Source organism: Camelus dromedarius, chromosome 23, assembly GCF_036321535.1.
Source record: "Camelus dromedarius isolate mCamDro1 chromosome 23, mCamDro1.pat, whole genome shotgun sequence".
Classification (NCBI taxonomy): Eukaryota; Metazoa; Chordata; class Mammalia; order Artiodactyla; family Camelidae; genus Camelus; species Camelus dromedarius.
The window spans coordinates 4,379,753-4,407,478 of record NC_087458.1 but is presented as its reverse complement, the minus strand read 5'-3'; the positions used below and the strand labels follow the sequence as shown (position 1 = coordinate 4,407,478).

Below are 27,726 nucleotides of genomic sequence, written 5' to 3'. Positions count from 1 at the left end.
TACCTCTCAATTTGGTGTTCCAAGGAGACTATCATGTTTCTCCTGTGGCCTCACAGACCCCACCTTGTGAAAGTCAGGCCTCAGAGATCCCTGATCCCTGGTGTTCTGTCGCCTACTTCCCCACCTCCGGCTCCGTGCACTCGCCCAACCGGTCTGAGTGCCCAAGTGCTGCTGCGTCATTGGCACGTGCTGTCCCTACTGACTGGCAGCATCCCCGTCTGTCACCTGTCGACTGATGAGCTTTCTGCCCCATTAGAGGACTTGAACGTTACCTCCAGGAGCCTTCCCAGAGGCTGGAGGAGTTCGGCCCTCTCTCCTCAGTTTCCACTGTGCCTTGTTGAGGCCTCTCTTTGGGCGCTTAACATGCTCATTTACAGGCTGGCCCTTCCCTAGAGGCTGAGCCCCCAAAGGCCAGTACTGTTTTCTTGTCACCTCTGTGTCCCCAGTGACTAACACAGTGGCTCTCAGCAAAGTCCTTCCTAAAGAAGGACTGTCACGGCTGGATGGGTGGAGATGGGGGTGGGGGGAGGGAAATGGTCAGGACTTAGAGACCGGGCAGCAGAGACAGAGCAACAAGGTACAGTCCCCTGTGTGCCATGCAGTCCTCCCCTCTCTCACACTCAAAGCTTCCACTGTTTGAAGCAGAAGAGAAAACAAAAAGTTGCCAAGCTTTATTTAGGTTGTAATGGTTACAGATAACACATCTAACCCTACAACCCACCCCGCCCTATGCGGCCCCGGAACAGGCTCAGCCCCCCCTCCTTCCAGTCTCACTTCTTGTCCTCCTCCTTCTTGTCCTTCTTGCCATCTTTGGTGGCCTGGGAGGCCAGGGAGCCCATGGCATTCCGAATGGCCTCATTGTTGGGATCCACGCCTGGAAGGTTCTCCAGGACACTCTGAAGGAACTCTGGGTCCTGCATCACGTCATAATCATCCTCCTCCTGAAAAAGGGCAATGTCAGCTGGGGCAGGGGGCCAAGTGTAAGAGACCTGGGCCCCTCCCCAACCCGATGGGGCTGGGGGCACCTCTGGCCAATGGTCGGAATAACTGAGGAAAATGCCCAGTGCCAAGATACAGTATGGACCAAACATTAATTACGGACCAATTAGAGGAGAAGCTTGAGAATGCTGCTTCCTGAGCTCAAAGGGTAAAAACAGATGCCACTGCCTTCAGGTTTCTGGCTATCAGACACCCTCTCCTCCTCTTCCTTTTCCTAGACCCTCTTTTCACCCTCCTGGGAAGTTATCACTGAGGACTCTCCAGACTGGTCCCACCAGCAAGGAAGGAGAATTACAGAGCACTGAGACACTCCTCCAACTGCCCGCCAGCATTCTGGCCTTAGCAAGGCTTCCAGACAAGACATGTGCGTCTGCGTGCCTGTTTCCTTCTGCTTCTCACAGAGCTCATCTATGAGGCCCTGAGAGAGGAGAGGCCCCAGGCCTACAGGCCTGAGGGTCTGGACACGAGGGGACTTTGAAGCCTGACGGGCGCAGGGAGTCATCGCTGGCCCTCACCTTGGCAGGCTCGGATGTGTCCATGGCTGAACTGGCATCCATGTCAGCTGACTCCGTCTGGCCAAACTCTGAGAAGAAGAGGTTGTCTGTTCAGTCCCACCTCCCCATCCCGACCTCTCTGCCTCGGCACGACCACCCAGGCCCTGGCTCACCTGCACCCTGCAGGGACATCTGCATGGCGTAGGCGATCTGCTCCTCCTCAGTCATACTGCTGAGATCTGGGAGCCCGGCGCGGCCAAACTCCTGCTGGCTGATGGTCATCTTCAGCAGTGCATCATCCGAGTCTGGGACCAGGAGGAGAGGCAGGGTAGAGCTGTGACAAGTTCCACGCAGACCCAGCCCCAGCCCATCCCCTCAGCCCCAGGTTCCCACACTGCCAGACCCCCAGCCCTTCCCCCCGAAGTCTACACCGGGCTCCCACCGAGCACCCTGCAGTCCCGGGACTTCAGTTCCACCTCTTTCACCTTCAGTCCCGGTCGTGGCAATGCCGGCCTCAGCGGCAGAGGCAGCAGCTGCCCGCCGCGCCTCCTCCTCCTGCCGCTGCCTCTGCTCTTCCATGGACACACGGAGGGCCTGGCCAAGGGCAGGGGAGGTCAGACATTCTCCAGCCCTCACGCCCACCGGGCGCAGGGGAAGGCAGCTGAGGGGTGGAAGGGAGTGCAAAGGGCCAGCTTCTGGTTATACATATGGGAAAGAAGCTGGAGAGACAGAGGTGATATACAAAAAAAGGACGGGCTTGGGAGAAGCCTGGGGTTTAATCGGAAGAAGTGAATGAGAGAGAGTCTGACACTGGTGCCCCGGAGATCAGAAAGAATTGTGGGGAAGAGGGACCAAGAGGGGGTCTAGGAAAACGAGCAAGGGTGTTTAGGACTGCCTAGCCCTAGAGAAGCTGTGTGACATATGGGCGTGTCAGTAGAGGAGGGCCAAGGAGGACCCTTGGGCTCTACCGGAGGTCAACGTTTGCTCACCAGGGCCAGCTCAGGATCAGCACTGGGATCCACTCCAAATTCAAAGTCACTAGCACCAAGACCCAGCATGGCGCCGCCTTCTCCAGCCAGAATTGGAGAACTGATAAGGGCATCAGCCAGACTAGGGCCAGGAGGCACTGTCACCAGGTGAGAACCGGTTCCATCTTTGCCATTCAGTGTATTTACAAAGGCGGTCAGCTTTTCTGTGTTCACCTCCTGGGGAAGGAAGAACACAGGAGGCTCTCCTTGCCACCCTGCTCCCGGTTCTCTGCCACCTCAGTCCCTGTCTGTAGCTACTCGCCCACAGTGCACACTCCTCTGGGCGAGGACTGCTCTGTTTACAACCAAAGCAAGTCAGTGTCCCACAGTTGGTCCTTACTCACCTCTTCCCCAAAATTGATTATGTCAACATTTACTTTCTCCTTCTTGAGGCGCTTAGCCAGTTTCACCAGCTAGGAAGAAGGGGAGGGAAATAAGGAACTCTATTCCACAGCTTAAGAGGAAACAACACACCTCACAACAGCAGGCAGAAACCAGTGGCCCTCTCCAGGCCCCCCAGCAGAAACACTGAATTCTGCATATCTACCTTTCCCCAGTGCCTCTGCCAAGCTCTCCTAAGGGCCCAAAGACCCCACTCCCAAACATGCAATGCCCAGATCCCCCAGCTGTCACTGGGACTCACATCCTTCTCATTGTCCTCCACAGGGCTTCCCACAAAGGCAATGATTCGCATCTTGTGATTCTTGCCCTGTCGGTGCTTCAGAGCCAGCTTGAAAAGGAAGTTCTCAGAGTCAGCTGGAGAATCATCCAGCTCTTTACTGTCACTTTGTTCCTTTCCTTATGGCTTCTATGTACCTCGAGCCTACCACCATGCTCACATCAGGTCTAAACCCTCTCCTCCAACCTTCCCTTCTTGCTGAGCCTCTCTGTGGACAGGAAGGGAGGTTAATTCTAAATTCTAGGGAGTTTTCCCTTCACGATCCTCATTGATCCTAGGATTCACCCCACCATATCCTTTCTACTCCTTTCTCTAGGTCATCCCTCTTCCCTTGCTCTGGTTCAAGCTCAAGATTCGAGGGAAGAAATGGACAAGGGTGGAGGCAGTACCCTAGAGCAAGGAGGAACCACCAAGGGGATCCTGTAGGACTCACATGGGCCACGCGGATGCCAGTGCAGAAGGTGATCTTGCCCTTGGGTTGGACAGTGTGGAGCTTAGACAGGATGCGGCCGGTGTCAGGGGTGAGCGTGGTCAGCACTTCACAGTCACTGGGATGCAGGGAAAGCACTTCTGTCCTGACTTCAGGTCAGGACAAGTGCCTCCAAACCGTGCTTGACTCATCTTTTCTTTAGAGACTTTGGTAATAACTATAATCTCTATTTTTCTTAATCAAACATCTAGTGTTTAGAGAGTAGTTCTTACAAGTTCTCATCACAAGGGAAAAAAGTTTATAACCATATGAGACGTGGATAGTAGTTAAACTTACTGCGGTGATCACTTTGTAATAGACACTTTATCAAACCATTATGTTGTACACCTTAAACCTATACGATGTGATATGTCAATTATATCTCAGTAAAACTGAAGAAAAACATCTAGGGTTTAGTAGAAATAAAACATAGAAAATAAGAAGGGCTTGATTTTGTGAGAAACATGCCCTCTTCTCCCAATATTTCCCCCAAACCCCTCTGATGTCATCTTGCCCTCAGGGCCCTGGGAACCCTCTTTCAACCATTGGATGCTACTCTGTCTCTCTCCTACCTTCTCCTTTCTAGACCCACTTCCTAGAATAGCATGTATACTGGGATGGTGGTCACTCATTTGAAGATTATCAGTTTCAAAAAAAAATCACTTTTGGGGCAATAAGATGTGTGATACACACCCTGGGGCTCTGATTCAAAACCACTTTTCACTGCCTTTAAATACACTGTGAAATTTTACCCCAGGAGATTTAGCTTAACATTAAAAACAAGTTGCTATTTATATTTATACTGAATAGTGAAGAAGGGAGTCTAGGATGGTGATGGGCGAAAGCAGCCTCGTGGAATCCACAAAAGGGCAGCACGCCGGGTACCATAGCATGTCACGTACAGGAGACACCTCCGCCTTCCCCAGGCCCCTCACGTACTTGGCCAGTGTGATGAGGCCCACGTTGTTCTCAGGGTTGCTGCGGGTCTTGGAGTGGCAGACTATGTTGACGGCGTCCTGTTGGGCCTGCAGCCGGGTGGGTAAGAAGTCCCCGTTCCGCATGTACTCACTGTTGTCCACACTGTCGGACAGGAATGGAGGAGGAGGGAGAAGACATATTGCAGGATCTCTCTGAGACATTCTCTCCAGTCTTTGTGGGACAGAGAATCACCTGCAACCTTTTCTGTTTTCTTTTTTAAATATACAGATGACCAAGCCTTTTTCTAGACTAACTGATTAAAAATAATCAAGGGAGGAAAAACATTTTAAATTTCCACAAGTGATTCTTTAAGCACCCAAGATCATGGTCTACTAATGAACCACAAGCACCTTTGTATAAGGTGCATTTAGTGTTCTTAGGCATGGTCATGAAGGAATATGCTGTCTGCTACTGAAATAGGAGTATTCCAAAGGGAGGAAATGAAAAGTGGAATTTAAAAATATTTATAAAATAACACACACTTGGCAGCACCAGGTGCAGGAAAGCACAAAATAATCATCTGGTTAAATGTTTAACAGCTTTGGCAGCTGAACTGAGCTGCAAAAATGCAGTTTCACAGATTTGGAGGGGGTCTCACCTATTTTATCTATGTGCAACTTCTCACAATCTCTAAGAATCCAGATAATATGAAATATAAGTGCCAATTTCCCGGAGGCCAGGGGAAGGCAGGTAAGTGAAGCAATTACACAGGATTAATTCATGAAGACCTGAGGTCCCTCAGAACTCTAATGGTCTACAGTTCCGCCCGTAGTGAGGGAAGAGAACAGTGTCCCTGACAAGACACCTCATTTCTACTGACAAGCAAAATACAGACTGAGGCTTTTTTTTTTCTTTAGTATCCTTTGCCTGGCAATAAATACAAACCAAAAATGAAGACAGGTAAGTAAGAAGCTACTGGAAGACAGGTAGAAAAGGGAGGGAAGGAGGGGCAGTTTTCAGGCACAGGTGCACATCACCTCTGCTACTTGTCAGTTCTGTGATCCTGAGGAAGCTACTCAGTTTCTCTAAGGTCCAGTTACCTCAACTGTAAAATGGGTTTTATTGCACCTACCCTCATAAGGCTGCAATGAGGATTAAATGCATGGAAACTTAGCACGTGCCTAACGGCAAGCATGAAACACAGACTAGTTCTTCAATCCACATAAAGGAGGTCAAGGGCTGACTCTACTGACCATGCATTATATTCTTCTTTCCCTGACACACTGTTTCTAATTATTCTCCCAGCAGGGAGGCAACTGCCTCTCTAGGTTCAAATTCAGTGGTGAGTCCAAATATAAAATCAATGGAAGCTTTGAGGATCATCCAGATGGAACAGCTACTAAGTAAAGACTATGGGCAAGACCAGCAGATGAATGAGAGCTGGAAGAAAGGTGCCAGAGGAAGAAGGAGGACTTGAGAGAGAGGGAGAAGCAACAGCGCAGAACACGGCGGTGGGACTCACACTGTGCTGTGTGCGCATCAGAACCACGGCGAGGCTGCTGGTTGCGGTGGCAGTGTTAAACACCAGATGCCTTTGCACCTGTGTATGCAGCCCTAAAAAACGCAGTTTAGTTTTCCCAACTTTGAACTTCATATGAATGGAATATTGTATGTATTTCTTGTGACTACTTTCGCTCAACAGTATATAATTTTCCCTGCCAAAAAATTCACATCGAAATCAGGGCTTAAGATATGATCCAGCTATTCATAAAGTCTTCATTTAAAAGAAGACTACAGATGCTGAGACCTCCTTGGCCGGAAGTCTGACTCAGCAGATCAAGAACAGAGTTCAATACGCACAATTTTTAATAAGCTCCTCCAGAGAATCCTGACGCACAGCAGAGCACAAGGCCCTACACAACAAAGGAGTGGCTCCCACGGCTATTCTATGGCTGGGCTATTACAGCAGGCTACCAACATGTCTCTCTGGGTGTATTCGTTCCTCCTATACTCTCAGCTGGACCAATGGTCTCACGTGCCCATTTTGTACATAGCTCTGCCTCCACCAGCCACAAAACTTTTTTCACTGGTTCTCTACCGAAGGGTGCAGGACAGAATTCAACCTCCTCAGCCTGACATTTGTGGTCTTCTACCTGGTTGCATCTGCCTTCCCTCCCCAAAAGAAACTGCCTTAAACCAACAACCTTATGACGAAGTCACATTAGACTATTTCCTACTCCCTAAACGTGCCTTGGGAACTTACACTTAGTAGCTTTGTTTATGCCCTTCTGCCTACGTGTAATGGTCTCTCTTTCTCAATACTTGTCTCAGTGCCTTCAAGGCCCCTCTTAAATCTCTCTTGAGGACTCTGCAAATTTCATGGCAACTAGTGTATCTACAGTGCTGCAATTTACAGAGCATCATGACATACATGTGCCATCAGGAAAGCAGATGTTACTATTATTCTCATTTTATAAAGAAAGTGAGAGATTTACTACATTCTCAACAACACACAGCTGGTAAGTACCAAAAAAAACACAGTCCAAATTCTGTCCTCTTTCTATTCTAACATGCTCTCTCACACAGGTTGCCAAATTTAGCAAATGAAAATACAGGACTCCCAGTTAAACCGGAATTTTCAGATAAACAACAAATAACTTTTTAGTATAAGTGTCCCATGCAATATGTGGGACACACTTATAACCATTTTTCAATATTAAGAATTACTGTTTATCCGAAAATCAAATTTAACTGAACATCCTATATGTTATCTGGCAATGCTATCCTCCTGGCAAAAAGAAAATTCCTAGGCATCTGTTTCATCCACCTGGCGATTTGTGTATGTTTGTGAACTATTCTGTATTTATTCTATGTTCACACTTAGAAGAAACTTTTGAAAGCTTGCAGAAGTTTGTGTCCTCAGCTTCTAATCTGACTCCTAATAACTACCCAGCCCAAGTTTGAGACTGATGAGGAGAGCTAGCTCACTGGATAAGAGCCTTTGCGTCAGATAATCCTGGGTTTAAACCTTGGCCCCACCACATAATTAGCTGTGTGGCTCTGGGTAAGTCATTTAAAACTGGCGAGACTCGGTATCCTCATCTGTAAAAAGGAAGGATATTTACCTGGAAGTACTGTGAGGTTTAAGTGAGATAAAGTAAATTAAATGCCTGACACTTAGGTAGCAATCTATAAATAATACCTTTGAAGATGATACAGGGGAAAGCAATGAAGTTAGAGACGAGTGAATGGGGCGGGGAAGGGATTTATCATCTCTCTTCCTAACATCCAACATTTCGAGGAGGCCACCTTCACGACGAGTCCGAGAAGCAGGACTCTGGCTAAAGACAGACCTGAGGCTGGTCTAGAGAAGACGATGCTGGAACAGAGAAAGGTAGCAGGGATCGGCCGGTCAATGGCTGTCCGCAGGTTGAGGGTTAATGTCCTTCGGGAACTAGCTCCGAGGCCCCAGGATGACTCAGGGAGTCCATGCAACGTCTTCCCTCCCGGCCCAAGGCCTCACCTCGCCCGTCAGCCCCCCGCCCCGACCCCAGGCCCGCCCGGCCTCCGAGCTACACGCGCCCCCGACTCAGTCCCGCTCCCAACCGGGCCCCGAGGTAGCTCCTCACCAGACCATAGTGCTCTCCAACACCATCTTGCCAGCTTCCTCCCTCCCGACCGGCTCTCCCGGACCGCCTAACAACGACTCCTCCGATTGGCCCAGCGCTCACCACCAATCACGGATCTCGGCTCGGCCGGCTGGCTCCGCCTCCATCCTCCGCGTTGCATTCTGGGAGTCGTAGGCGCCGCCAAAATGAAAGGAATGTTTGGGGGCGGGAAGAGCAAGATAACACCGAAAAAGAGGACCCCACCTCCACCTTCCCTGTTATTCTGGTTCTCTGATGGGGTTCCTTGCCGACGGGTTCTAAGAGAAGCTGTAGAGGAACGTGCTGTGGCTGCGTCTGTTCCAGCATCATCGTTTTAAAAAAGTGGTGGGATGACTAGTGACAGTCCAGCTCCCCCTGTTCCCCAAAGCGCTTCGTTCGTCCAACTACCAAGCCCTTATACCCCTGAATTGCATGTTTGTGTATCCAGCTCTCCCATTTCATTAAGGGCAAGAAAGTGTCTTCATCTTTGCTATCCCTGAGTCCACTACATAGCCTGATACATGGTGGGAGCCCAGAATAGATTTGATGAATTAATAATTTTCATCTCCCAAAGAATGGGAGACAACCTAGTCAATCGTTTTGGGGTTTTAATCAACAATTACATTCAAATATGCCTTGGCTTACCTCCCCTCTCCTCCACACACACATCCCAAAGTAAAACTGGAAATTCCAGGTGTCTATCTTGGGGCGGGGGGGGGGGGCAGTGGGGGAGGACGGGGGTGGGTTGGAAAGACTAGGCATGGCTACAGAGATAGCAGATGGTAGATGGAGATGGCAGGAGTGTTGTAGATATTGGTTAGTTGTTGATAAAGTTTAAACGGATATGTTCGAAAGTTATTGGTAACCATCAGAGCTGGTATAGAAATAAAATCTCCATACCACTAGAGAAAAAAATGACAATATTATCATAGATGGAAAAGGAAAAAATAGGAAAGCACATAAAAATAATTGCTGACAAGTTCAAACATAAAATATTTTAAAAATAAGAATTATATATATATATATATATTTAAAAGATACACAATGTAAATAGAGACACACCAGCTAAGTGACAAAAGTTGACAAAAGTTAAAAAAATAAAGGGAGAGGAGAAAACAATATATCAGGCAATAATAATGAAAGAAAACATTGTAACCATGTAAACATTGTACAAATAGAAATCAACACAGATAGTTGAAATCAGATCAAGAGAAGAGTACTTCATAAAATATAAAATTCATCAACAACAAAATGTTCTGAGTTAATCAGGATAATGCAACTCCAAATACAATTTGAACATCAGGAATAACTATAAATTATTATTCTTCTAAATGTAGAAGTAAACAAATTTTCAACCCAAACAAAAGAACTAGAAAGTGAATGAATACTGTCATCATTGTTCTGGGAAAACATGATCATGGTACCTGCACATGGAGATGTCTGACACCTGCTCAGCTTTAGTCAGATATTTAACAGATTGTGACCAGTTTTTAGTTACTACACTGAAAAAGTCTACGTAGATATTGCAAAGAATACAAAATACAGTGGGCATAAAAAACGAGATAGCGAACAGGTCCTGTAAGACTGATTCTATTCAACCTGGAGAATGGAGAACTAATACTTTCCTCAAAAGGAGAAGATGTCCTGTTAAAACTATGTCAGAAGCTTTTCAGTTCAGAGATGTGTGAGTTGCAACAACGCACACAAAATATGAAATCTGATAAGATCACATTTTAGTAAAACAAGAGATCAATCATGAAAAAACAAAAACAACTCATTCATTTACCTGGGAGTCAGGCACTATTCTAGGCACTTGGAAGGAAACAAAACAAAGTCCTATCTTTGTGAATCTTACATTCTATTGGGGAAGGCAGAAACTAAACCAATAAGTAAATATAGACATAGTCAAATGATAAGCACTGAGAAAAATAAAGCAGGGTGGATATGGTTTCTATTTTATATAAACAGGATATTAGGGAAGCCTTACATTTGAAAAGAGACCTGAAGGCTACCTGGCGGAAAGAGAAAGTGCAAATGTTCTGAGTTAAGAGTGTACTTAAGAACAAGGCCAGCAGAGCCTGGAATAGAGGGAGAGAGAGAGAAGAAATGAGGCCAGAGAGGCAAACGGAATAAAAAGGTGGGATCATGTACAACGGCATAGGTTATTTTAAGTACTCTGAGATAGGAGCTGTTGGAGTTTCAACAGAGGATCACTCTGACTACTGCACTGAGAACAAACTATGGGGAAAAAGAGCAGGAGATGGACCAGTTAGACTATTTTAGTGATCAGATAATATGATGGTGGCTTATTCTAGGGTAGTAACAAGACGTGAAAATTGTGATATATGATTGGATTTCAAGTATGTCATAAGATACAAAACTGACAAAATTTGCCAATGAATTTGATAGAGGATGTAAGGAAAGAGAGTGTTAAGGAAGATACCAGAGTTGGTTCTAAGCAACCAGAAGAATGATGTCACTATTTCTGGAGATGGATTAGGAGGGGTAGGAACCAGAAATTCAGCTTTGGACATGTTAGGTTTAAGATGCCTATAAGACACCTAAATGGAGATGTCAAATAAGTGGGTAGATATATGAGTCTGCAGTTCAGGAAAAAAGATCTGGACTGGAGATAGTAATTGGGAGCTTTTAATTGATTGAGGTGACAAGTTGGACAAATTATATAGGGTCTTCAGGACTTTAAAAAATTTCCTAGGGAGTGAATGTAGACTAAAAGGGGTCCCATGATTGAGCCCTGGACACCTCAACATTTAGAGGTAAGACAAAGAAGGAGGAACCAGAAAAGAGGCTGGAGATGGGCCAGCGTTTTGGTAAGGACAACCAGAAAGTATGTAGTACCCCAGAAGCTAAGTGAAGAAAATATTTCAAGGAGAGAGTAATAAACTGTCAGATGCTGTTGACATGTCAAGTAAGATGAGGACTGATATATTTAGCAGGATAGAGGTCATCAGTGACCTTAATAAAAGATATTTTGTCGTGGCAGCAAAAACTTGGGAGTGAGTTTGTGAGACTGGGGTCAAAAAAACTATTTGTAAAAATTCATTTTAAGACTGTTGGCTAACTGTGATCGCTGATTGGACATTAGTAAGGAATTAATTTTTAAAGGCATGATGTTTTAAAAGAGCCCTTATCTCTTGAGTTAAAAATAAAAGAATATGACGTCTGGGATTTATTTTAACTTAATCCTTTGGAGGTGCAGAGAGAAAGCAGGGGTGGGGTAGAAAGCATAGATGAAATGAATTGGTCTTATTTATGTTGACAATTATTGAAGCTGGCTGCTGCATACATGTTGGCTCACGATACTACTCTTCTTTTGGTTTGGAAATGTCCATAATAAAAAGTAAAGAGAGGAGAGAGAGGAAATTGGAAACAGCTGATGCTTTATAATGAATTTTTTAAAAATAATTTTACAGATGATACTGATTTGTCATGTCTTTGAAAAACTAAATCTGAAATCCATTTTAACTGGCAAGTCTGTTTAAAGAATGAATGAGACGCCAACTCTGAAAACAATGAATAACTTTCAGAATAACTGAGATTGACATACCTTAGAGTAAAATATTAGACCAGGATTTCCAGCTTTATTATCCTATGGCTTTGATTTCCCTGACTTTTGGACCAGATCCTACTTGTATCTGAATACAGATCACATCGTACAGCTGTAAAGCAGCAGCTACTGCTCACCACTAGAGGGACCCTTGACCACTCAAGTGCACATCAAGCGCACCTGCCCGCCAGTTGCCCGAGTATGCCCAGCAACAGGGTAAGGGTAGCAGTAAGATAATTTTTTGCCTAAAACACGTTCAGATTCAGTTTCTTTTAGGGAAGAAGTCTCCTTACCCAGCCTAACGGAGGGCTGAGCCTGTGGCTTAACCTCAAGGTAAAAACTTTTAAGAATCCCCAATTCTTCCTTCAATCCAATTACTTGTTCAATCATAATAGTTTTACTCTGTTCTCTCCCTTTCTCTCCAAGTGGTTACCACCATCATCCTAGACACACATCACCTCAAACCTAAATTATTATAGTCTAATCACTTTTTTGTATCCACTTTGATAGGGCTTAGTCAACAGACTAGCCTCAGAATTATTTTTTGATCATGTCCTACTTAGGGACAAAAACATCCTATGCTTCCTCATTGCCCACAGTTTAAAATAAAAATCCCTCGGCCTAGAGGTCAGGGCTTCCAGTGCTGCTTCTACCTACACTTATCCCAGTATCCTCGTTCAGGTCTCCCTCCACCATTGCTCTCACCGCGGTCTCTTCCTCGTACTCTGAACAGATGATTCTTAAACCTGTAGGCTCTTGTGCTGAAGAAAAACCTTCCCAACACTTCCAGCCCACATGACCTCTGATTTTCTTCCACCTTTATATTCTGTATCACTCTTTCAGAGAACTGAAATCCTTAACTGTATCATTAATCTAATGTGCTATTTTTGCATGCATGTACGTGTGTGCTCCTCCTGGACACTGTGAACTCTTATGACGGTTACTTCTTCTGAAATGCCTGCCCCATGCACTGCTCATTAGCTACTACATAAATATCTGTAGAATGACCTTAACAAGACAGGGAATAGCAGTGTGGAAAGGAGCAATATTAAATTAACTTGCTTCTCTCCAAAGCTCCCCTACCCACACACCTTAGAGCAATCCTCAGTTTTTGTCTAGTTTCCCATCTCAGTAAAATAGCCTAAGCTCAACCTCACGGAGGGAAACACAGAGCTGAGGGAAGCAGTCTTTATGCCTCCCTAAGAGTGACATCTTAGGGCCAGGTCAAGGGAAAGAAAGGGAGGGAATCCTAGGACCAAGCAATCTCAAGCTTGTTTTTCCCACTGTACCCCTCCTATCCTCCTAAACCTGAGTAAGATTTGGAGCTTTGGATCCCCAAATCCCTCAATTAAAGTGGGTTGCAACCTAGGCAACAGAACTACATTAATCTCCTTCCTATTCATTCATAGTTTTTCCTTGTGAAGTTTCAGTTGTTAAGATGGAAGGGGTGGCTGGAAGGTGAATGAAGCCATTTCTCTTAGCCTGAGTTAGACAGAACTGGAGTTAAGGAAAACTGGAAAGGATGCATTTGTTCATGGCAACGTGAACAAAACTGAGCCTGGGTGATGGGGTAGGAGGGTGGAGCAGATGGTATATGAAAAAGAACCAAGAAGAAACAAGAGGTCTAAATAACTGATGAAAGTTTAATACATTAAAACCAGATATTTATCACTTTTATATTGTATTTGCCATTTCCGAACAATACAAAGTAGAGGCAAATAGTGACACTTCATAAAAATGTTGATTCCCCATCCCCTTCCCTAAGACCCAGCCTCCCTCAAATATTCCCTCCCACCCCCTACAGAACTCTGTCCTGAATAAAACACTTAAATACATCATAAATAGTAAATTATGAAAAAAAATAGCAAGAATTGTTTCTTTCCTTCTTGTAAAAAAGAACATGGCAGCAAAGACAGGCAGCCAGAAACTGGCTGGGGGTGTCTAATATAGACAGTTAGTCGGGGTACGGGTTAACCTACTATCAAGGTAGGATGGGATGGAGAGGGGATGGTATGGGGATTCAACAACTGGCCTGAGATGCCAGGCCCCCCTCTTCCCCTGACAGGACTAGGGGGATCAGACAGAACCACGACTCTTGGAGACGGGGAGGAGAGGGATGACACAGCCCCCAGTTCCAAGGTCTCTGCATGAAGAGAGGCGGCAGGGCATGAGGCACAGCAATGACCTCACTAAGGCAAGAATCTGCTGGCTCCCCGTGAGTTTAAGAGAATATTCTCTAGCCTCAGAGTCATGGACTACCTGTTAAACAGACACAGGTGCACAGAGCTGCCCCTCAGCTCCACGAATAGCAGGATACTGTTGGAAAAGGTGGTGGTAAGAACAAGGAAGAAATCTCCTTTGAAGAAGAATCTGAAATTCATTTGATAAGTCTTCATATTTAGAAAAACAAGCAGAATACATTTCAAACGGCAAAACAGTAATAGTCATTACGGCCCAGCAGTGAGTAGGCCCCACCAGGGAAGAGTTCTGCTCTTTCAGCCCTGTGACTGCCCCCCTGCTTAACAAGAGGGGTCAAGACTACCCCCCGTCCCACTCTCTCCGTTCCTTCAGCCTTAAGAAATTCATCAGGAGAGGAGGAGGTAAAGTTGAGCTGCTCCTGGGAGAGCAAGCACCACAATTCCGTTTCTTAAATACCAGGGCTCTTCTGAGGGAACCGTATCAACAGGCATCTCTTTGACACGTGTGCAGTTTTGATCTGAAACTGTCTGGCTTGAAACTGTGTGCTATTTTTCTTTTCCTTTTTCAAGGGGGAAAATAAAAAAGGCTGGAGGTGGTTAAACACCCTTACCCCAAAAAAACTTTTACAAAGATTACAGGGGTCTTCTTCCAGAGAGAAAGTTAAGGTGGGGATAGTGTGCCAGCCAGTCTGTCCTGAGGAAAGTAAGAGTCCAGCTCCTGGTAAAAGGTACATGATGGGGAAGAAAACCACCAAGTCCAGCAATCGCACTCCCAACAGGAAGAATGGGGGTTTAAAAACAACTCAGTGGTGGAAGTCAAGGCTGGCCAGCTGGAAACTTGTGCCACTCAGCTCAGGAGTGGAGAGGATGCTGCTGTTCTCAACCAGCCGGGGCACTAATGCCCATTCATGAGGAAGGGGAAGTAGAAGACGTTCTTCTTCAGGAAGGAGACGGAGAGCTCCCCTAGCCTCCATTACACCCCTTTTCTGATGACCAAGAAAAAGAAAAATCAGCATTGCTGGGTCAAGGGCTGACATCTTGGGATCACAGAGATGGCAGAATCTTGTTCCAGGTCTTCTGATGATTTCTGCTCACTGAAAAGAAAAAGGGTGTAAAAGTTAAGGATGTGGAGTATGAAGTGAGGAGGTAGGAAAGGAATTCAAGTGAATTTCCACCTAGTTGGCAGAGTTAAGAAGTTTTCTTCTAGTTCACCCTCAACTTCCAAGTTACAAGGCACCAAAAACACAAAATTTTAATATTTAGGCGGCACCCAGTCCCCTAACCTTGCCAATCAATCCCTTGCTCTACTCCATCAGTGATGCTCTCTATACTCTTCAAAGTGTCGCACACCTCCCCCACATTCCAGACACTCACGTGGATGAACTCTGACTCTGTAACTTCAGGCTTTTCCAAGAGGGTTGAGCTAATAGAAGAGAAAGAAAGAAAGAAAAAAAAAAAAAAAGCAGAGAGAAGAATTAGTAAGTAAAAAAGAAAAAGGACTCTCAAGTCAAATCTCATACTGCTTCTTCATGTTTCATTCAGAATCAATTTAGGATTCAGAAAGAAGAGGTTAAAAGCTATTAGATTTGGAAGCACCTTTTTTTAACTATCTAGTTTCTTGACTTCTATGAAATACTTCCCAACACCCTCTTCTCGCGTCTTCAATCCCCAGCTGTGGTAGGCACCCAAGTGATCACTGCCGCCTGGTCATGTCATAGTGTAATTTTCTCCTCTTGAGTTTAGTAACTTTCTTTTAGTAAAGAGAATGCAGCACAGGTGATGGAAAGTCAACTTTTGAGATTAGGTTACAAAAAGACGACAGCTTCCTCTTGGACACACACTCTTTCACTTGGAGGCTGTGAGGAAGCTAGCTGCCCTGCTGTGAGCTGCCTTATGGAGAGGATCATGTGACACGAAATGTAGGGAGTAACACAGGCCAGCAGCCAACAACAGTCTAGAAGAGAATGAATCCTGCCAACAACCACACAAGTAAGCATGGAAGCGCATCCTCCCCTGGGCAAGCCTTCAGGGGTTAACAGCTTGACTGTAACCTCCTACGACTTTGAGCCAAAGGGACCCAGCTAAGTCACACCCAGATTCTTTTTTTAAATATATATATTTTTACTGAAGTATAGTCAGTTTATAATGTGTCAATTTCTGCTGTACAGCATAATGCTTTAGTCATACATGAATGCACATTTTTTGTTTTCATATTTTTTCACCCTAAGTTACTACAAGATATTGAGTACAGTTCCCTGTGCTAGACAGCATGAACTTGTTTATCTATCTTATATATATTAGTTAGTATTTGCAAATCTCGAACTCTCAATTTATCCCTTTCCACCTTTTTGCCCCCTTGGTAACCATAAGTTTGTTTTCTATGTCTGTGAGTCTTGTTTCTGTTTTGTAAGTAAGTTTGTCTCTTTTTTTTTTAGATTCCACATGAGTGAATATGGTATTTTTTTTCTCTTTCTAGCTTACTACACACCCAGATTCTTAAGCCACATAAAATCTGAGATAATGTTTGTTGTTTTTAGCTACTAAATTTTAGAATAATTTGTCACACAATAATAGATAACATAGATTTTTGTACCTGCAAGTAAAGTGTTGCTGTAATAAAAATCTAAAATGTGAAAGGAAGAGGGGAGCAGGCTTGAGGAGGGTTCTAGGGCAAGTTTAAAAGTGTCCTGAATATACTATAGAATCTTGCACTTTAAGAGGTTTGCCAGTGAGGGCTTAAAGGAAAGTGAGAAAAATCTTATGGGACATTGAAGAAAGAGGATCCCTGCAACGCAGTGGAACAAAGTTCAGCAACAGCGTCATATGCAGGTATGTGGAAAGTATGTGCCTAAGGAACTTGGTGATCTAGTTAGGGTTTCTAAAGCAAGTGCTGAAGGTGCCACCTGGCTTCTTCTTAGTGCTTATAGTAAAATATGAGAGAAGAACAGTAAATTAAGAAACAGACTACTAAACAAAAAGAAGCCACAACTTGATGGGTTTTGAAAATTCTAAACCTCTCCAAATAATGCTAAAATTAAGAAATGGGTAAAATCTACGGCACTGCCAGGAAAATGTAGTCTACAGATGAAGCCAAAGCTATGACTGTAAAACATATTTTTAAAAACCGAAAGTACTATTCATTCATACAAAAGGCCATTCAAAAGACTAAGGGTATGTCTCTCAGATCCTCTCACGTTAACAGGATCTCTAAGAAGCACAGGGCTTATCAAGAAGGTATTTGTGGGTATGGTTTTTGTCTAATAGAATGAATCCCAGTGAGATTCACAGGAGGCCCATAAAATCTTGGCAAGTATTGTAAGACCAGAAACACTACAGCTTGGACTAAAAGGAACAGAAACAGTACACAATGAAGAGAGACCACTGGATCCCCAAAACTCTGCTGGCAAGAAGCAGGCTGAGAAAACTACTCAGCTGCAAACACATTCTAGCTTTCATGAAAAAGGAAGACTCAGAAGGCAAAACCAAGAGTCCACAAGGCAGAGCCAAGAGCCATGAATAATTCTCATGCTTTGAGATCTGATCAAAGAAACTCCAACATTTGCTGGATTTTAGACTAGCTACGGTCAGTGACTCCCCCGTGCCTCCCACTCTCTCTTTTTTGTACAGGAATGTGTGAAGTGGTTGTCTAATGTTTGTCTCACCAATGTATGCTGGGTGTGTGGGGAAAAGACAGCTTGTCTCTTAGTTTCAGAAGCCTACAGTGATCCCTGCTTCCTGACATTCACACTCTTGGGTAATCCCTTCCTCTTGACTGTGGGGCTGATTTAGCAGAATGCAGTACAGGTGACAGAATGTCAATTCTGAGATGTGGTTACAAAAAGACTGTGGCTTCTGCTTAGGTGCAGGCACTCTCACTTGCTCACTCTGAGAGAAGCCAGCTGCCATGTTCTGAGTTATCCTACGGAGAGGCTCATTTGGCAAAGACCTGAGGGAGGCCCCAGACAATAGCCAGCAAGAAACCAAGGCCCTCGGTACAGCAACCCACCAGGAAATGAATCAATAACCACATGTATGAGCTTAGAAGTGAAGCCTCTCAGTTAAGCCTTCAGGTGGGACCTAGCCCTGGCCAACGGCTTGACTACCACTTCATGAAAGACCTTGAGCCAGAGAACCCAGGTAAGCTGTACCTGGATTTCTAACTCACAGAAACTACAATATATGTTTGTTATTTTAAGTCACTTAAGTTTTGGGGTAATTTATTATAATATAATAGATGATTAACATACCAAGTAGCAAAATTAAATCACAATCTTTACACTGGATCCTTTTGAAAGGCTGACTGTTCATTGTCTTCACTGCCTATGAATCTTTCCAGCCTTAAATCCTAATCTAAGAATTCTCACTTTACTCACCAGGAAAATGAAGGGTTAGCTGGGATATTCTGACTAAATGTCAGAAAAAGTCTGTACACAAAGGCTTCCCACCACCCCCTAAAAGTGCAGAGATGTCGATCCACCTCTGGATATATTTAGTTCCAAATCACTAAAGATGAGCTCTTAGGAAGGTGAACATGCAAAACTCTAGTAAAGAGCAAAAAGACCAACAACGATCTCTGGAAAAAAACAGAATTGCAGAGGTTCTCAAGGACCTGAACAGAGAGATGAGAAGACTAAGTGGAGAAAGAGGCCAAGAAACCAACCTTGCAGTTAGCACCTGCAAAGCCTCTCCAGCTGCAGGTGAGGAATAGGGGTCGGGGACAGTCGAGACCTCACTGATTTTCTCCAAAGGTGGAGTCTGAGGTAAAACATCAGGACGACCGAAGTGGACGCCTGGAAAAAAGAAAAGGGGAAGAAAATCAATAAATAAAAAAGAAGAGAAAATGGGGTGGGGGAAGTAATAGGGAAAAAAATGTAGCAACTTGGCTTTTCCTGGACAGGAATGGGGAGAAGAGGTCCTAGGCAGATAAGGTAAGGGCTCAGAAGGAAGGGAGGGAGTGCCCCATCACATGGGGACCCCAACCCCGGCGCTGACCTGGCTCCACTTCCGCCTTTGTTGTCACTTGTGCCTTGTGTTCCCCAGAGACCGATGGCTGGTAAGTTACGCAGGAGTTGCCGCTGGGGCCTGCTCGCCGTGAGAAAGATGAGCCAGACCGAAACTTTTTGGAAGGAGAGGGCTTCACTTCAAAAGGGAAAGAGACAGCCTACTTAGCACCCACCTCAGAAACCGTCACCAAGACATAGGTACGGCTCGCTAGTGTCCCCAGCACAAACCCCAAGCTGTTCTTTTGCAAAGCAGGAAAAAGGGTTAATGTCAACAGAGATGGGCTCTATGCGCTACTCTTCAGAGAGGGCATCTCAGTTCACTTCGCAAAGCAGCAGAGAATCTAGAGGAAAAGAGACACGTACATCTCTCTCCCCTCCTACACACAACCTCGACGACTTTGCTTCCACCTGATGAAATGCCCCTAGGCCGTAACTCCTTTGTCCATTCATAGCATCCTCCAGTTAAGCCAGACAGAGATGACCCTCTCACTCTACATCCTCACAGCACTATGGTATTTTACACTTGCCTATGTATCACTTTGAAAAGACTGAAAGGACTTTCCCGTGTTTCTTAAGACTGGCATGCCTAAACCCTCTCTGCCTCACCAAGGGACGACTGATGCCTGTGATGAGGAGATGGGAAGGAGGAGCTGGAATCTGCCAGTGGCAGCAGCATGGAAGGTTTCGAAAGAAGAACACTGGCACTTCCCAACCGAGAAAGTTGAGGGAAGAGACCAAGAACACCTGCTAAGCAGAAATGAGTAAATGCTTCTCCAACCTTCTGATCCTAATCTGAGAACTCCTTGGCACTGGGGACATGGACAAAAAAACTGAACACTGGTAATATCCTTGCCTATTTCTGTCCATAAATGTCTGGCTTTGCCTATCTCAGCTTGTAGCATGGATCCTACACCCACAACTACACATTTTTGCAATCCCGCCAATTTCTCAGAAATGCCCCTCACCTCAATGACATATGTAGGGATTGCCGGGGAGGAAAAGCAGCAACTTGGAAACGACTGGGACAGACAGAGTGACTGACATAAGGATGGGCAGCAGTTCTCACACGATGTGGGTAGAGCAGGAGAAGCCTCTGGCTTTGGCAGTTCCCTGACAGAGGTGTCCTGCCCCTCATCTCTTGAAGTAAGGGGGTCATTAGGGGTCATCTGGCAGAAGCCACTTACAAGGGATCTTCTTGAACACTGTATTGCACATGAAGCGCTGGAACCGTTCAGCATAGAAGCCTGGGCGATGCACCGATACGGTGTCCTGCAGAGCAAAAGAGACGGCTGCAGAGTTAGGGAGGGGCGCCCAGCAAGAGGACTTCTAGTCCAGGGGCCTTACCCACAAATGAAATAACCCATAAAAGGAAACAGGGGCAAATCAGAAGGGAGGGAGGCAGAAAGGGGAGAGCGTCTAGTTGGCTGCTACTCACCCCATCATGTACCAAAGCTTTCCAAGAGTGCTCCAACTTCTTAACAAACCTGCCGAGAACAATGTGTATCATGCATTCACATAGGTTTTAAATGAATGACCTTACTGTTTTCTGGTTCAGGTAGTTAAAAAGGCAAGCATAACAGAAAAACTTAAAAACAGCAGCTGGGAAAGCACTCCCACTGTTAGACTGGCTTTCCAAGGAACAGACATTGTAGTGCTTATTCAGCATGGAGATCAGAGATGTTTCTAGATGAATCAATTATCTCCCTGTGGGAAAAGGGTAGTTAGTATGTCCCTGGCAAGTCAGGGACAAGAATATTTATTATAAAAGGAGAGCTGCAAGGACAGATGGGCAAGCCTGAATGGGGAAACTTAAAATTGGATGATAAAACTCTAAATCAGTAAATCAAGTATTGTCCAGTCCTCGTTAGTACCTGAAAACTTACAGGAACAAAACTGGGGTCTAACACTTCAAGTTTCTCCCCCCTCCACCCCTTCACTGCCTCTTAGTGCCACAGGCTAATACTCTTCACAGAACACAATGACCCTCTTGTTTTTCCTCCATGGAAAAAAGGAACGTGTTTCCAACTGTATCCCAATGTGGAGTATGACTCATCTCACAGGTTTTTCACAAAGAGCCAGACAGATGGGGTATTTTACCTAGCTCAGACTTGCGAAGACTGACTCAGCTTTCCACAGAGGTATATGCTATGCTTGGGGAGGTGGTGGGGTAAGGAAGCCAAGAGACAGGCGAGATCAAGGAAATAACCACCATTTGAAACCCAATGAGGCAAGCAGCCAGACTGCAATCATTGTTCTTATTTCAGGAAGGATCTGGTGATAAAGCCACCTGAGAGAGCAGTGTGAGTAGTCAGCTACAGCCGCCCTGCCCCTGGGCCCATAAGCTCCTCACCTGTAAGACTGCAGGATGTCGATGATGCCAATATAAAGCAGCAGCCTCTCCCCTTTACTATTCCGGGCTGGGATGCCACCCATGCTGGGGAAGAGAAAGAGAGTAGGAAAGCCTTTTGGCTAGCAGGCAGAGGCTTCGGCTAACCTCTAATCAAATCAGGACAAGTAACTGAAACCTAAACGTAACTGTCCCAATCTTCCATAAACTGGGGAAGAAGGAGAGCCTTCCCCTAACCCCAAGAACCACTTTGGAGTACGTATTATAACCTCTTTTTCTCCAAATCTCACTTGCCTGCCTCTCCCACCCCAACACCACCAGACAGAATCTAAAAATCACCCCTACTCAGCAATTTTAGGAACACTCTCCCAATTAACTAAATTTTCTTAGTACTTTCATATTTTAATTTAGGCACACTAAGGCATTCTTCTTGAGAGTCATGGTAAAGAATACCTTAATATGAAACCATCTAACATTTGCTGAGCCCTGTTCTATTTTATTTTTTAAACTTTTTTAGAGGGGGGAAGTAATTAGGTTTATTTATTTATTTATTTAAATGGAGCTACTAAGGATTGAACCAAGGACCTCATGCATGCTAAGCATGTGCTCTACCACTTGAGCTATACCCTCCCCCTAACATGAAACCATCTAAGAGACATTTATAATGCTTCAGCAACTACATTTCCTTGATTCATGATGGTAAGAAAGATGCCGGCCACCCCTCTCTCTCCCTCTTCGGAGACGGCCCACATTCTGTCTATGGGGTGTGTACCTACTTTTAATCTGAGCACCCAACCCCCACACCTCGTGGCCTTTCTCTTACCTTTCAATGTATCTCTCTGACTAAGTCTACCTTCACTCAAAAAAAAAAAAAAAAAAAGAAAGATGCCCTTCCATAAAGAAGTCTACAATAAACTGTTTTTGATGAAGTTCTAACATAATTTGCAGACATGTGTCTAAGACTCTTAATGCACATTTTTTTCAGTCTCTTCCTTCTGAATAGTTCTCCTTCCCAGATGTACAAATCCCAAAGTTAACACATCTTCCTTTCCTTTTAGGTCTGTAAGCATTAATGTTGTTGACATAACTGCTGAATCAAGGCTACTTCTTCCCTAAAGCTGCATCCCTCCCTCAAGAGAAAATGCTCTGAGCTTATGCTCTCATTCCTGGTGCCCCTGAGTCCACTCACTGGTCATCAGTCTCCACGGTGCCACCTCGTCGAGCCTCGCCCTGAATAGATTCCATGGCTGTGGAGTAGAGAGCCTTTTGTGGGGCCGGTCTGCGAGTGTCAACTGAATGCTGTGACTCATTGCCCAGAGGCTCTCGCTGCGCATGATCTATGTTATGGATGGACACCAGGAGGCTATAGTCCATTATCTTGAAGCTCTGCAGCACCTAGTAGAAAGAAGAAACGCAACCTGAGCCTTGGGAGGTCTGAGAGTCTGTCTTTAGGCTCTCACAGCTTTCCTGATCTAATTTTTCTCAATAATGAACTTCCAGAGTTAACCACAGGATTAGCCTTTGCTCTTCCTGCTCCCTGGAGAACAGCATATTAACCTCCTGTGGTCACCCTTCACTGATACCCTTCATTTTCTTTCACTGGAGTAAATACAAATTAGGCCACTGCCTAGCCCACAGGCTCCTCTTTGTTTATTCCTTCCTTGTATCTCTTCATGGAACAAAGAATACATATTTGTGCTCTGAAGAATCCACAAGGAGGGGCTGGTAAAAGCACACTTTGTGACACAGCAGGTCTGTTGCAGGATCTTAAATGGCCAGCTTCAATTCAGTTCAATATTTGCTGAATTCCCATCATTTGTAGGCATTCTGCCTGCTTTTGGGGATACAAAGATAATTAAGAGAGCTTCTGTCCTCAAGGATATTATAATGTAGGAAGGGAAACAAACATAAAAATAAATACAATACCGTCTAATATGTGTAACAATAGAAGTGCCTACATGATTGAGGAAAAGCACAGAGGAGGTAAGGAAGTATACATAAATTTATGAGGGATAGATTAGAGAGAAAATATAAAAGAAGGAAAGACTAATGCCAAGGCCTGGATGCATGAAAAGCAGGCTATGTGCAGGGAGGTATAATTTGGTGTTGCTAGACCATGAAATGCAAAGGGTACGTGTTTGGCACATTAGAGAGAAGAGCAGGGACAAGACAATGACAGGCCTGATGTCATATTAAGGAGCCTGGGCTGTCTCCTACAGTGCTCAACCCAGTGCGCTCCCACCAGTTGTAGTACCTTACTTTGGTGGTGCAGCTCAACCAAGGGTGTTTTGGTAAATGGGTAGAGTAAGGGATAAAGAGAGTAAAGGACTGATTCTTTTTTTTTTTTCCTCCAGACTGATTCTTATGTTTAGTTTGAAAAACCCCTCTGCTCCACGAAGTCTGTAGGTCTCACAACCAAACGAGTCCACCTGAAACAGGCATTATCCTGGAAGCAGATGCACAGTGAGCAAAGAAGGCAAGGATGGACAACATTATGGATTGAGTAGAAGATGACAAAAGCAGTTTGGAAAAAAAAAATCAAGGACGTGGAAAAATAAGCACAGAAAGAGGTCAAAAACCCAAAAGATGTTAAGAAATGAAAATAATCAACTGTCAAACACTGTAGAAAATTCAAGGAAGGACTGAGAAGTACTCTGTATTTGGCATCTAGGTGGTCATTAGAGACAGTAGTTCAACTGAAGCAGTGAGAGCAAAAGCCAGGACACAGTGGGCTGAGGCAGGAACAGGAGAAGAGAAAGGAAAAGGAGAAATGGAGGTATCATTAGACGGAGACATTGAAAAAAATCCTCCTAATCATAAAATAAAAAAGAGATAAACTTGTTTGTATGTAGACAGAAAACAGTAGAGGTTGAAGCCTGAGGAAGGAAAGGAAGTAAGCAGGTGAAGCAGGATCCTAAAGGAAGAGGGGGAAATGGATCTAGGTCACAAAAAAGACTGACCTGGAATGAGCCACCAAGTTGGGAAGAAATTAGATTAAGGATGCTTAATGTAGAACCATTTATAAATTGGAGATAGGGGTAGCACAAAGCGACAGCACAGGATAGAAAGTTGAGGTAGTCTGTTAAGAAACAAGGCTCGGGGGCTGGGAGTTAGAAAACTGTCCGAAGAGAGTGCCAATCATCTGAAGTCTCTCAGAGGGGCTAATGAACAACAAGGGGAGTCCAGGCTGGTTATCAGAAATCTGTAGAGACACCAGTACACACAGCTGTGTGATTTTCTTCAGCAGCACTTAGCTTCCAAGATATAAATTTCAATTAGGCAGTCAGGACCAAAAACTGAGGAATTATGGTGCTGGTAAGAAAATAAGGAGAATGTGTGATTTTGAGGCCCAGGACAGGTAGGAAAAAAAAAAAAAAATGAAGACAGGTAGGGGAGAATAAACAGGGAGAAAGTAAAAATATAAAGGCATAGCAAGAATCTAAAGTAAAATTTATTTTAAATGAAGTCTGGGACATGGAGCTAAGGAGTCCCATCTCCCACAGATTAGATGCCTAAGAACAGCAAAGCTGTTTTAGTGCCTGAGAGAGAAGGAAATATGACAAACTCACCAAACAGTCGCGCTGCAAGGTCTTGCACAGAGCATTGTACATGTCAGCATCCAAAAAGAGCCCGTCAGGGATGTCTTGTAAAAAGTCTAGGTCTTTAAGGGTGGGGAGAGGCTTATCTCGCTCTTTTTGGGAAGCCCGCCGTTTGTAGGTTGAGCCCTTGAGGTCGTATTTGATGTGCATCTTGACTGACCGTGGTAGAAGATTGTTCATCACCACAATCCGAATGTTCTTACCACCTGCCTGCACACAGTACAGTCCATAGAATTTAGGCAGCAAAGTCCGAGGGTTCTGGTTGAGGTTCTGAGGGCAAGAAAGTACAAAGAAGTAGGAGAGCAAGTTAGTTTATTTTCAGTGAAACTCAAGGGCCACAGCTGCCACCTACCTTTGTCTGCTACAGGGGATTCAGGTACAATCTACCTGCCCATAAGCCCACGACGTATTTGTTTAAAATTTCCCAATGCATCTATCTCAGTAATGAGATCACCACCAAGCTGAGCAACTGACCTTCCAATATAGTCATCAGTCAGAATGTTATATATATGATGAATATACTCCTTCAGAGAGGTTTAAGACAGCACTGAAGAAGTCTTAACCCTCAGCCTTCTGTATAATATATTCTTGCAGGTATTAAGGGAGGCAAAGGAGAGTTCCCTAACTTCTCCAGAACCTCCAAAAGATCTCAGTCAGAGAAGAATGAATACAGAACTATCAAGGGAAGTAACCAACCTCATTCCCTAATCTAGAAGCTGGACTAAGAATGGAAAACAAAAACGTCACTGAATCCTGCCTTTGCGTAGGAGGGTCTAAGCCAAATAACACTTATAATAGAAGCGATAAAAAAAAACCCCTTTAGCCACAGAGAGGCAAAAAAGATGGGGCCAAACACACAAAAATGAGCTATGTCCCTAAGACAGAAGTGCTGACATCGTTTGCCCCCTGAGGACAGCCGCCTCAGCTTTGCCCAGGAGCAGAGTGGACAGCACAGGCGGCCACTGCTCCTCTTCCACTCACCATGTAGTAGCCTGGAAGCAGCTTCTGCAGAAACTCTGCCTCTTTGTGCTGGACTGTTTTAATGATGAATTCGTCGTCGCTGGACACGTAGAAGAGGGAACCACTAGCCCCAGAGTTGCAGAGTTCAATCAGTGGCTCACTGCAGAGAGAGTACTGGGGCCCAGAGAGAAGAGAGCAAAAGGTTCAGAGATACCAGGGCGTGCCCAACCAGCAATCAACTACAGACGCAGTTCTATTCTAAAGAAAAACTAGAGCAAGAGCGTGCAGAGAGGGTCTTCCTCTGGAAGCATCCCTCTGATACTGGAGTCCCAGGGTCCTGGGATCCGGACGCTTACCAAGTAATCATCAGGCCGTATACCAAACAACTCTCGAAAGTAGCGGAAGGCAACAGGTGCATAGGTCTTGAACCGAAAATCATTGTAGTGATGAGCAGGGGTCAGGTTGCTCCCTTCACTGTGGGGTTAAATAGAAGAAGCCATAACTTACCAATCCCTGTCATCTAGGGAGTCCACACGCTGGGAAGACACTCAGTCACCCAGAAGGAGGTCAATATATCCCTCCTGAGAGAACCAGAGGGACTGGATGAGTCAGGCACATAAATGGACAAAGGCACAATGTGGGAATTAAGACACAGGCACAGTGAATCATATTACCTGCTACTTAATGCATTGAATTGTTTTTTAGGGCTCAGTCCACAGGCCAGAGGCTCATGGAAGCATCCAAAGGACAGCATCTGCTCTCCAAATTCTGCAGTCCCACATCACCCTGATTAAAATCAGGTTTAGGACTAGATGCATGCCTTAATTAGACATGAACCCCTAAAAGGCCCTGATGTTGATATGAAAAAGCCTCATTTTCCCAGGACATTCCCCTGAACATTAACCTCTTACCTTGGAAAGAAGATACTCTCTACCACATAGAAGTCTTGCATGAGGACATCCCGCTCTGGTTTGGTACTCAGGCTCCCCACAGTGTGAGTAATGCCTAACTGGATGGCACCTTTTAGGGCTGATGAGGTTGTCTGAGAAACCAGAGAAACAAGTTTCTAGTATTAAATCTGATCACAGCAATAAAAACTCAGGAGAAAAGAACCAGGAGCCCGGGAAAGCAAATGCTCTCCTAGTAGTTCAGACTGAACTGGGGTGATCCAGTCTCGCCATCTCAATGCTTCACATGGCAGTTAGGCCTGCAAAGAATACAAGGGCATGAAGATACACAGTAGCCAGCCAAGGTGGGACTGTCTGAGCCAGCCCTGGCTAGGCAGGAGTTCCCTCCTAACCCTATCTATATTTGGAAGATACATTGTATTAACAGAATAATCTTAGGTCTCACTCCAAGGGTTACTGCCCCTAGAGTATCTGGGGCCCTCCAAACATTTTATTCATCTGATATAGAATGTAACTAAAATTAACTGATGTTCCTATGGCTACTGAAGCTTCACTCCTCTAAGGCAGGGCCTGAATGGTGTTCCAAGGACAACAGGGTGGCAAAAAAGTTGCTTTTTTCTATTTTTTTTTTTGAAGGTTAATTTTTGCTTTTATTTGCCAGTATAACTTAACTACAGTGGCTTGCAAACTTTTTGACCTAAGAAATACATTTTACATCACAATCCAACAAACACACACATACATATGTATATAACTGAAATCAAAGTTTTGCCCAAAATGTCTACCCTGAGTTTTCTTGTTTTTAAGACTTGTGTGTGTGTGTGGTTTTTGGGGTTTTTTTGAGCAGTTTTAGGTTTACAACAAAATTGACAGGAAGGTATGGAAATTTCCCATATACTTCCTCTCCAT

At 44.8% G+C, this 27,726-nt stretch overlaps 2 protein-coding genes across 8 annotated transcripts in view; both read right to left on the bottom strand.

The window, feature by feature from the left end:
• Window positions 1-656: 656 nt before the first annotated feature.
• On the bottom strand, window positions 657-8,313 carry PSMD4 (proteasome 26S subunit ubiquitin receptor, non-ATPase 4). Of its 3 annotated transcripts, XM_031436447.2 has the most exons (11): window positions 8,217-8,271; window positions 7,790-7,966; window positions 4,609-4,749; window positions 3,634-3,748; window positions 3,165-3,251; window positions 2,866-2,934; window positions 2,483-2,698; window positions 1,970-2,087; window positions 1,667-1,798; window positions 1,515-1,582; window positions 657-941 (listed from the first exon to the last, which is right to left on the bottom strand). In XM_031436447.2, the coding sequence occupies exons 3-11, from the start codon at window positions 4,728-4,730 to the stop codon at window positions 771-773; spliced, it is 1,098 nt and encodes a 365-aa protein (XP_031292307.1). In that variant the 5' UTR covers window positions 4,731-4,749; window positions 7,790-7,966; window positions 8,217-8,271; the 3' UTR covers window positions 657-770. The 3 variants fall into 3 exon arrangements, with proteins under 3 accessions (XP_031292307.1, XP_031292305.1, XP_031292306.1); XM_031436445.2 differs by lacking the exon at window positions 7,790-7,966 and having other exon boundaries at window positions 8,217-8,313; XM_031436446.2 differs by lacking the exon at window positions 7,790-7,966 and having other exon boundaries at window positions 1,979-2,087; window positions 8,217-8,313.
• Window positions 8,314-13,425: 5,112 nt separating this feature from the next.
• The window catches only part of PIP5K1A (phosphatidylinositol-4-phosphate 5-kinase type 1 alpha), a 33,763-nt gene continuing 19,462 nt past the window's right edge, over window positions 13,426-27,726 (bottom strand). For 3 of the 5 annotated variants that reach the window (XM_010996767.3, XM_031436443.2, XM_064477744.1), the window contains 12 exons: window positions 26,821-26,951; window positions 26,266-26,383; window positions 25,931-26,083; window positions 24,920-25,219; window positions 22,540-22,745; window positions 21,354-21,437; window positions 20,439-20,487; window positions 20,188-20,272; window positions 18,993-19,139; window positions 18,661-18,790; window positions 15,375-15,423; window positions 13,426-15,094 (listed from right to left, as the gene is read on the bottom strand). In XM_010996767.3, coding sequence (XP_010995069.2) covers window positions 15,092-15,094; window positions 15,375-15,423; window positions 18,661-18,790; window positions 18,993-19,139; window positions 20,188-20,272; window positions 20,439-20,487; window positions 21,354-21,437; window positions 22,540-22,745; window positions 24,920-25,219; window positions 25,931-26,083; window positions 26,266-26,383; window positions 26,821-26,951 — 1,455 coding nt within the window. In that variant the 3' untranslated portion in view covers window positions 13,426-15,091. The remainder of the gene's footprint in view (window positions 15,095-15,374; window positions 15,424-18,660; window positions 18,791-18,992; window positions 19,140-20,187; window positions 20,273-20,438; window positions 20,488-21,353; window positions 21,438-22,539; window positions 22,746-24,919; window positions 25,220-25,930; window positions 26,084-26,265; window positions 26,384-26,820; window positions 26,952-27,726) is intronic. The other 2 variants (XM_064477745.1, XM_031436444.1) reach the window with 2 other exon arrangements.

Excerpts from the sequence above, each read along its gene's own strand:
- PSMD4 (XM_031436445.2), bottom strand. The coding sequence starts at position 8,242 with ATGGTGTTGGAGAGCACTATGGTCTG. Across the intron at positions 3,749-4,608 it reads GGCCTCATCACACTGGCCAA|TGACTGTGAAGTGCTGACCA; the intron begins GTACGTGAGGGG and ends CCTGCATCCCAG. Across the intron at positions 1,799-1,969 it reads CGGGACTGAAGGTGAAAGAG|ACTCGGATGATGCACTGCTG; the intron begins GTGGAACTGAAG and ends TCCTGGTCCCAG.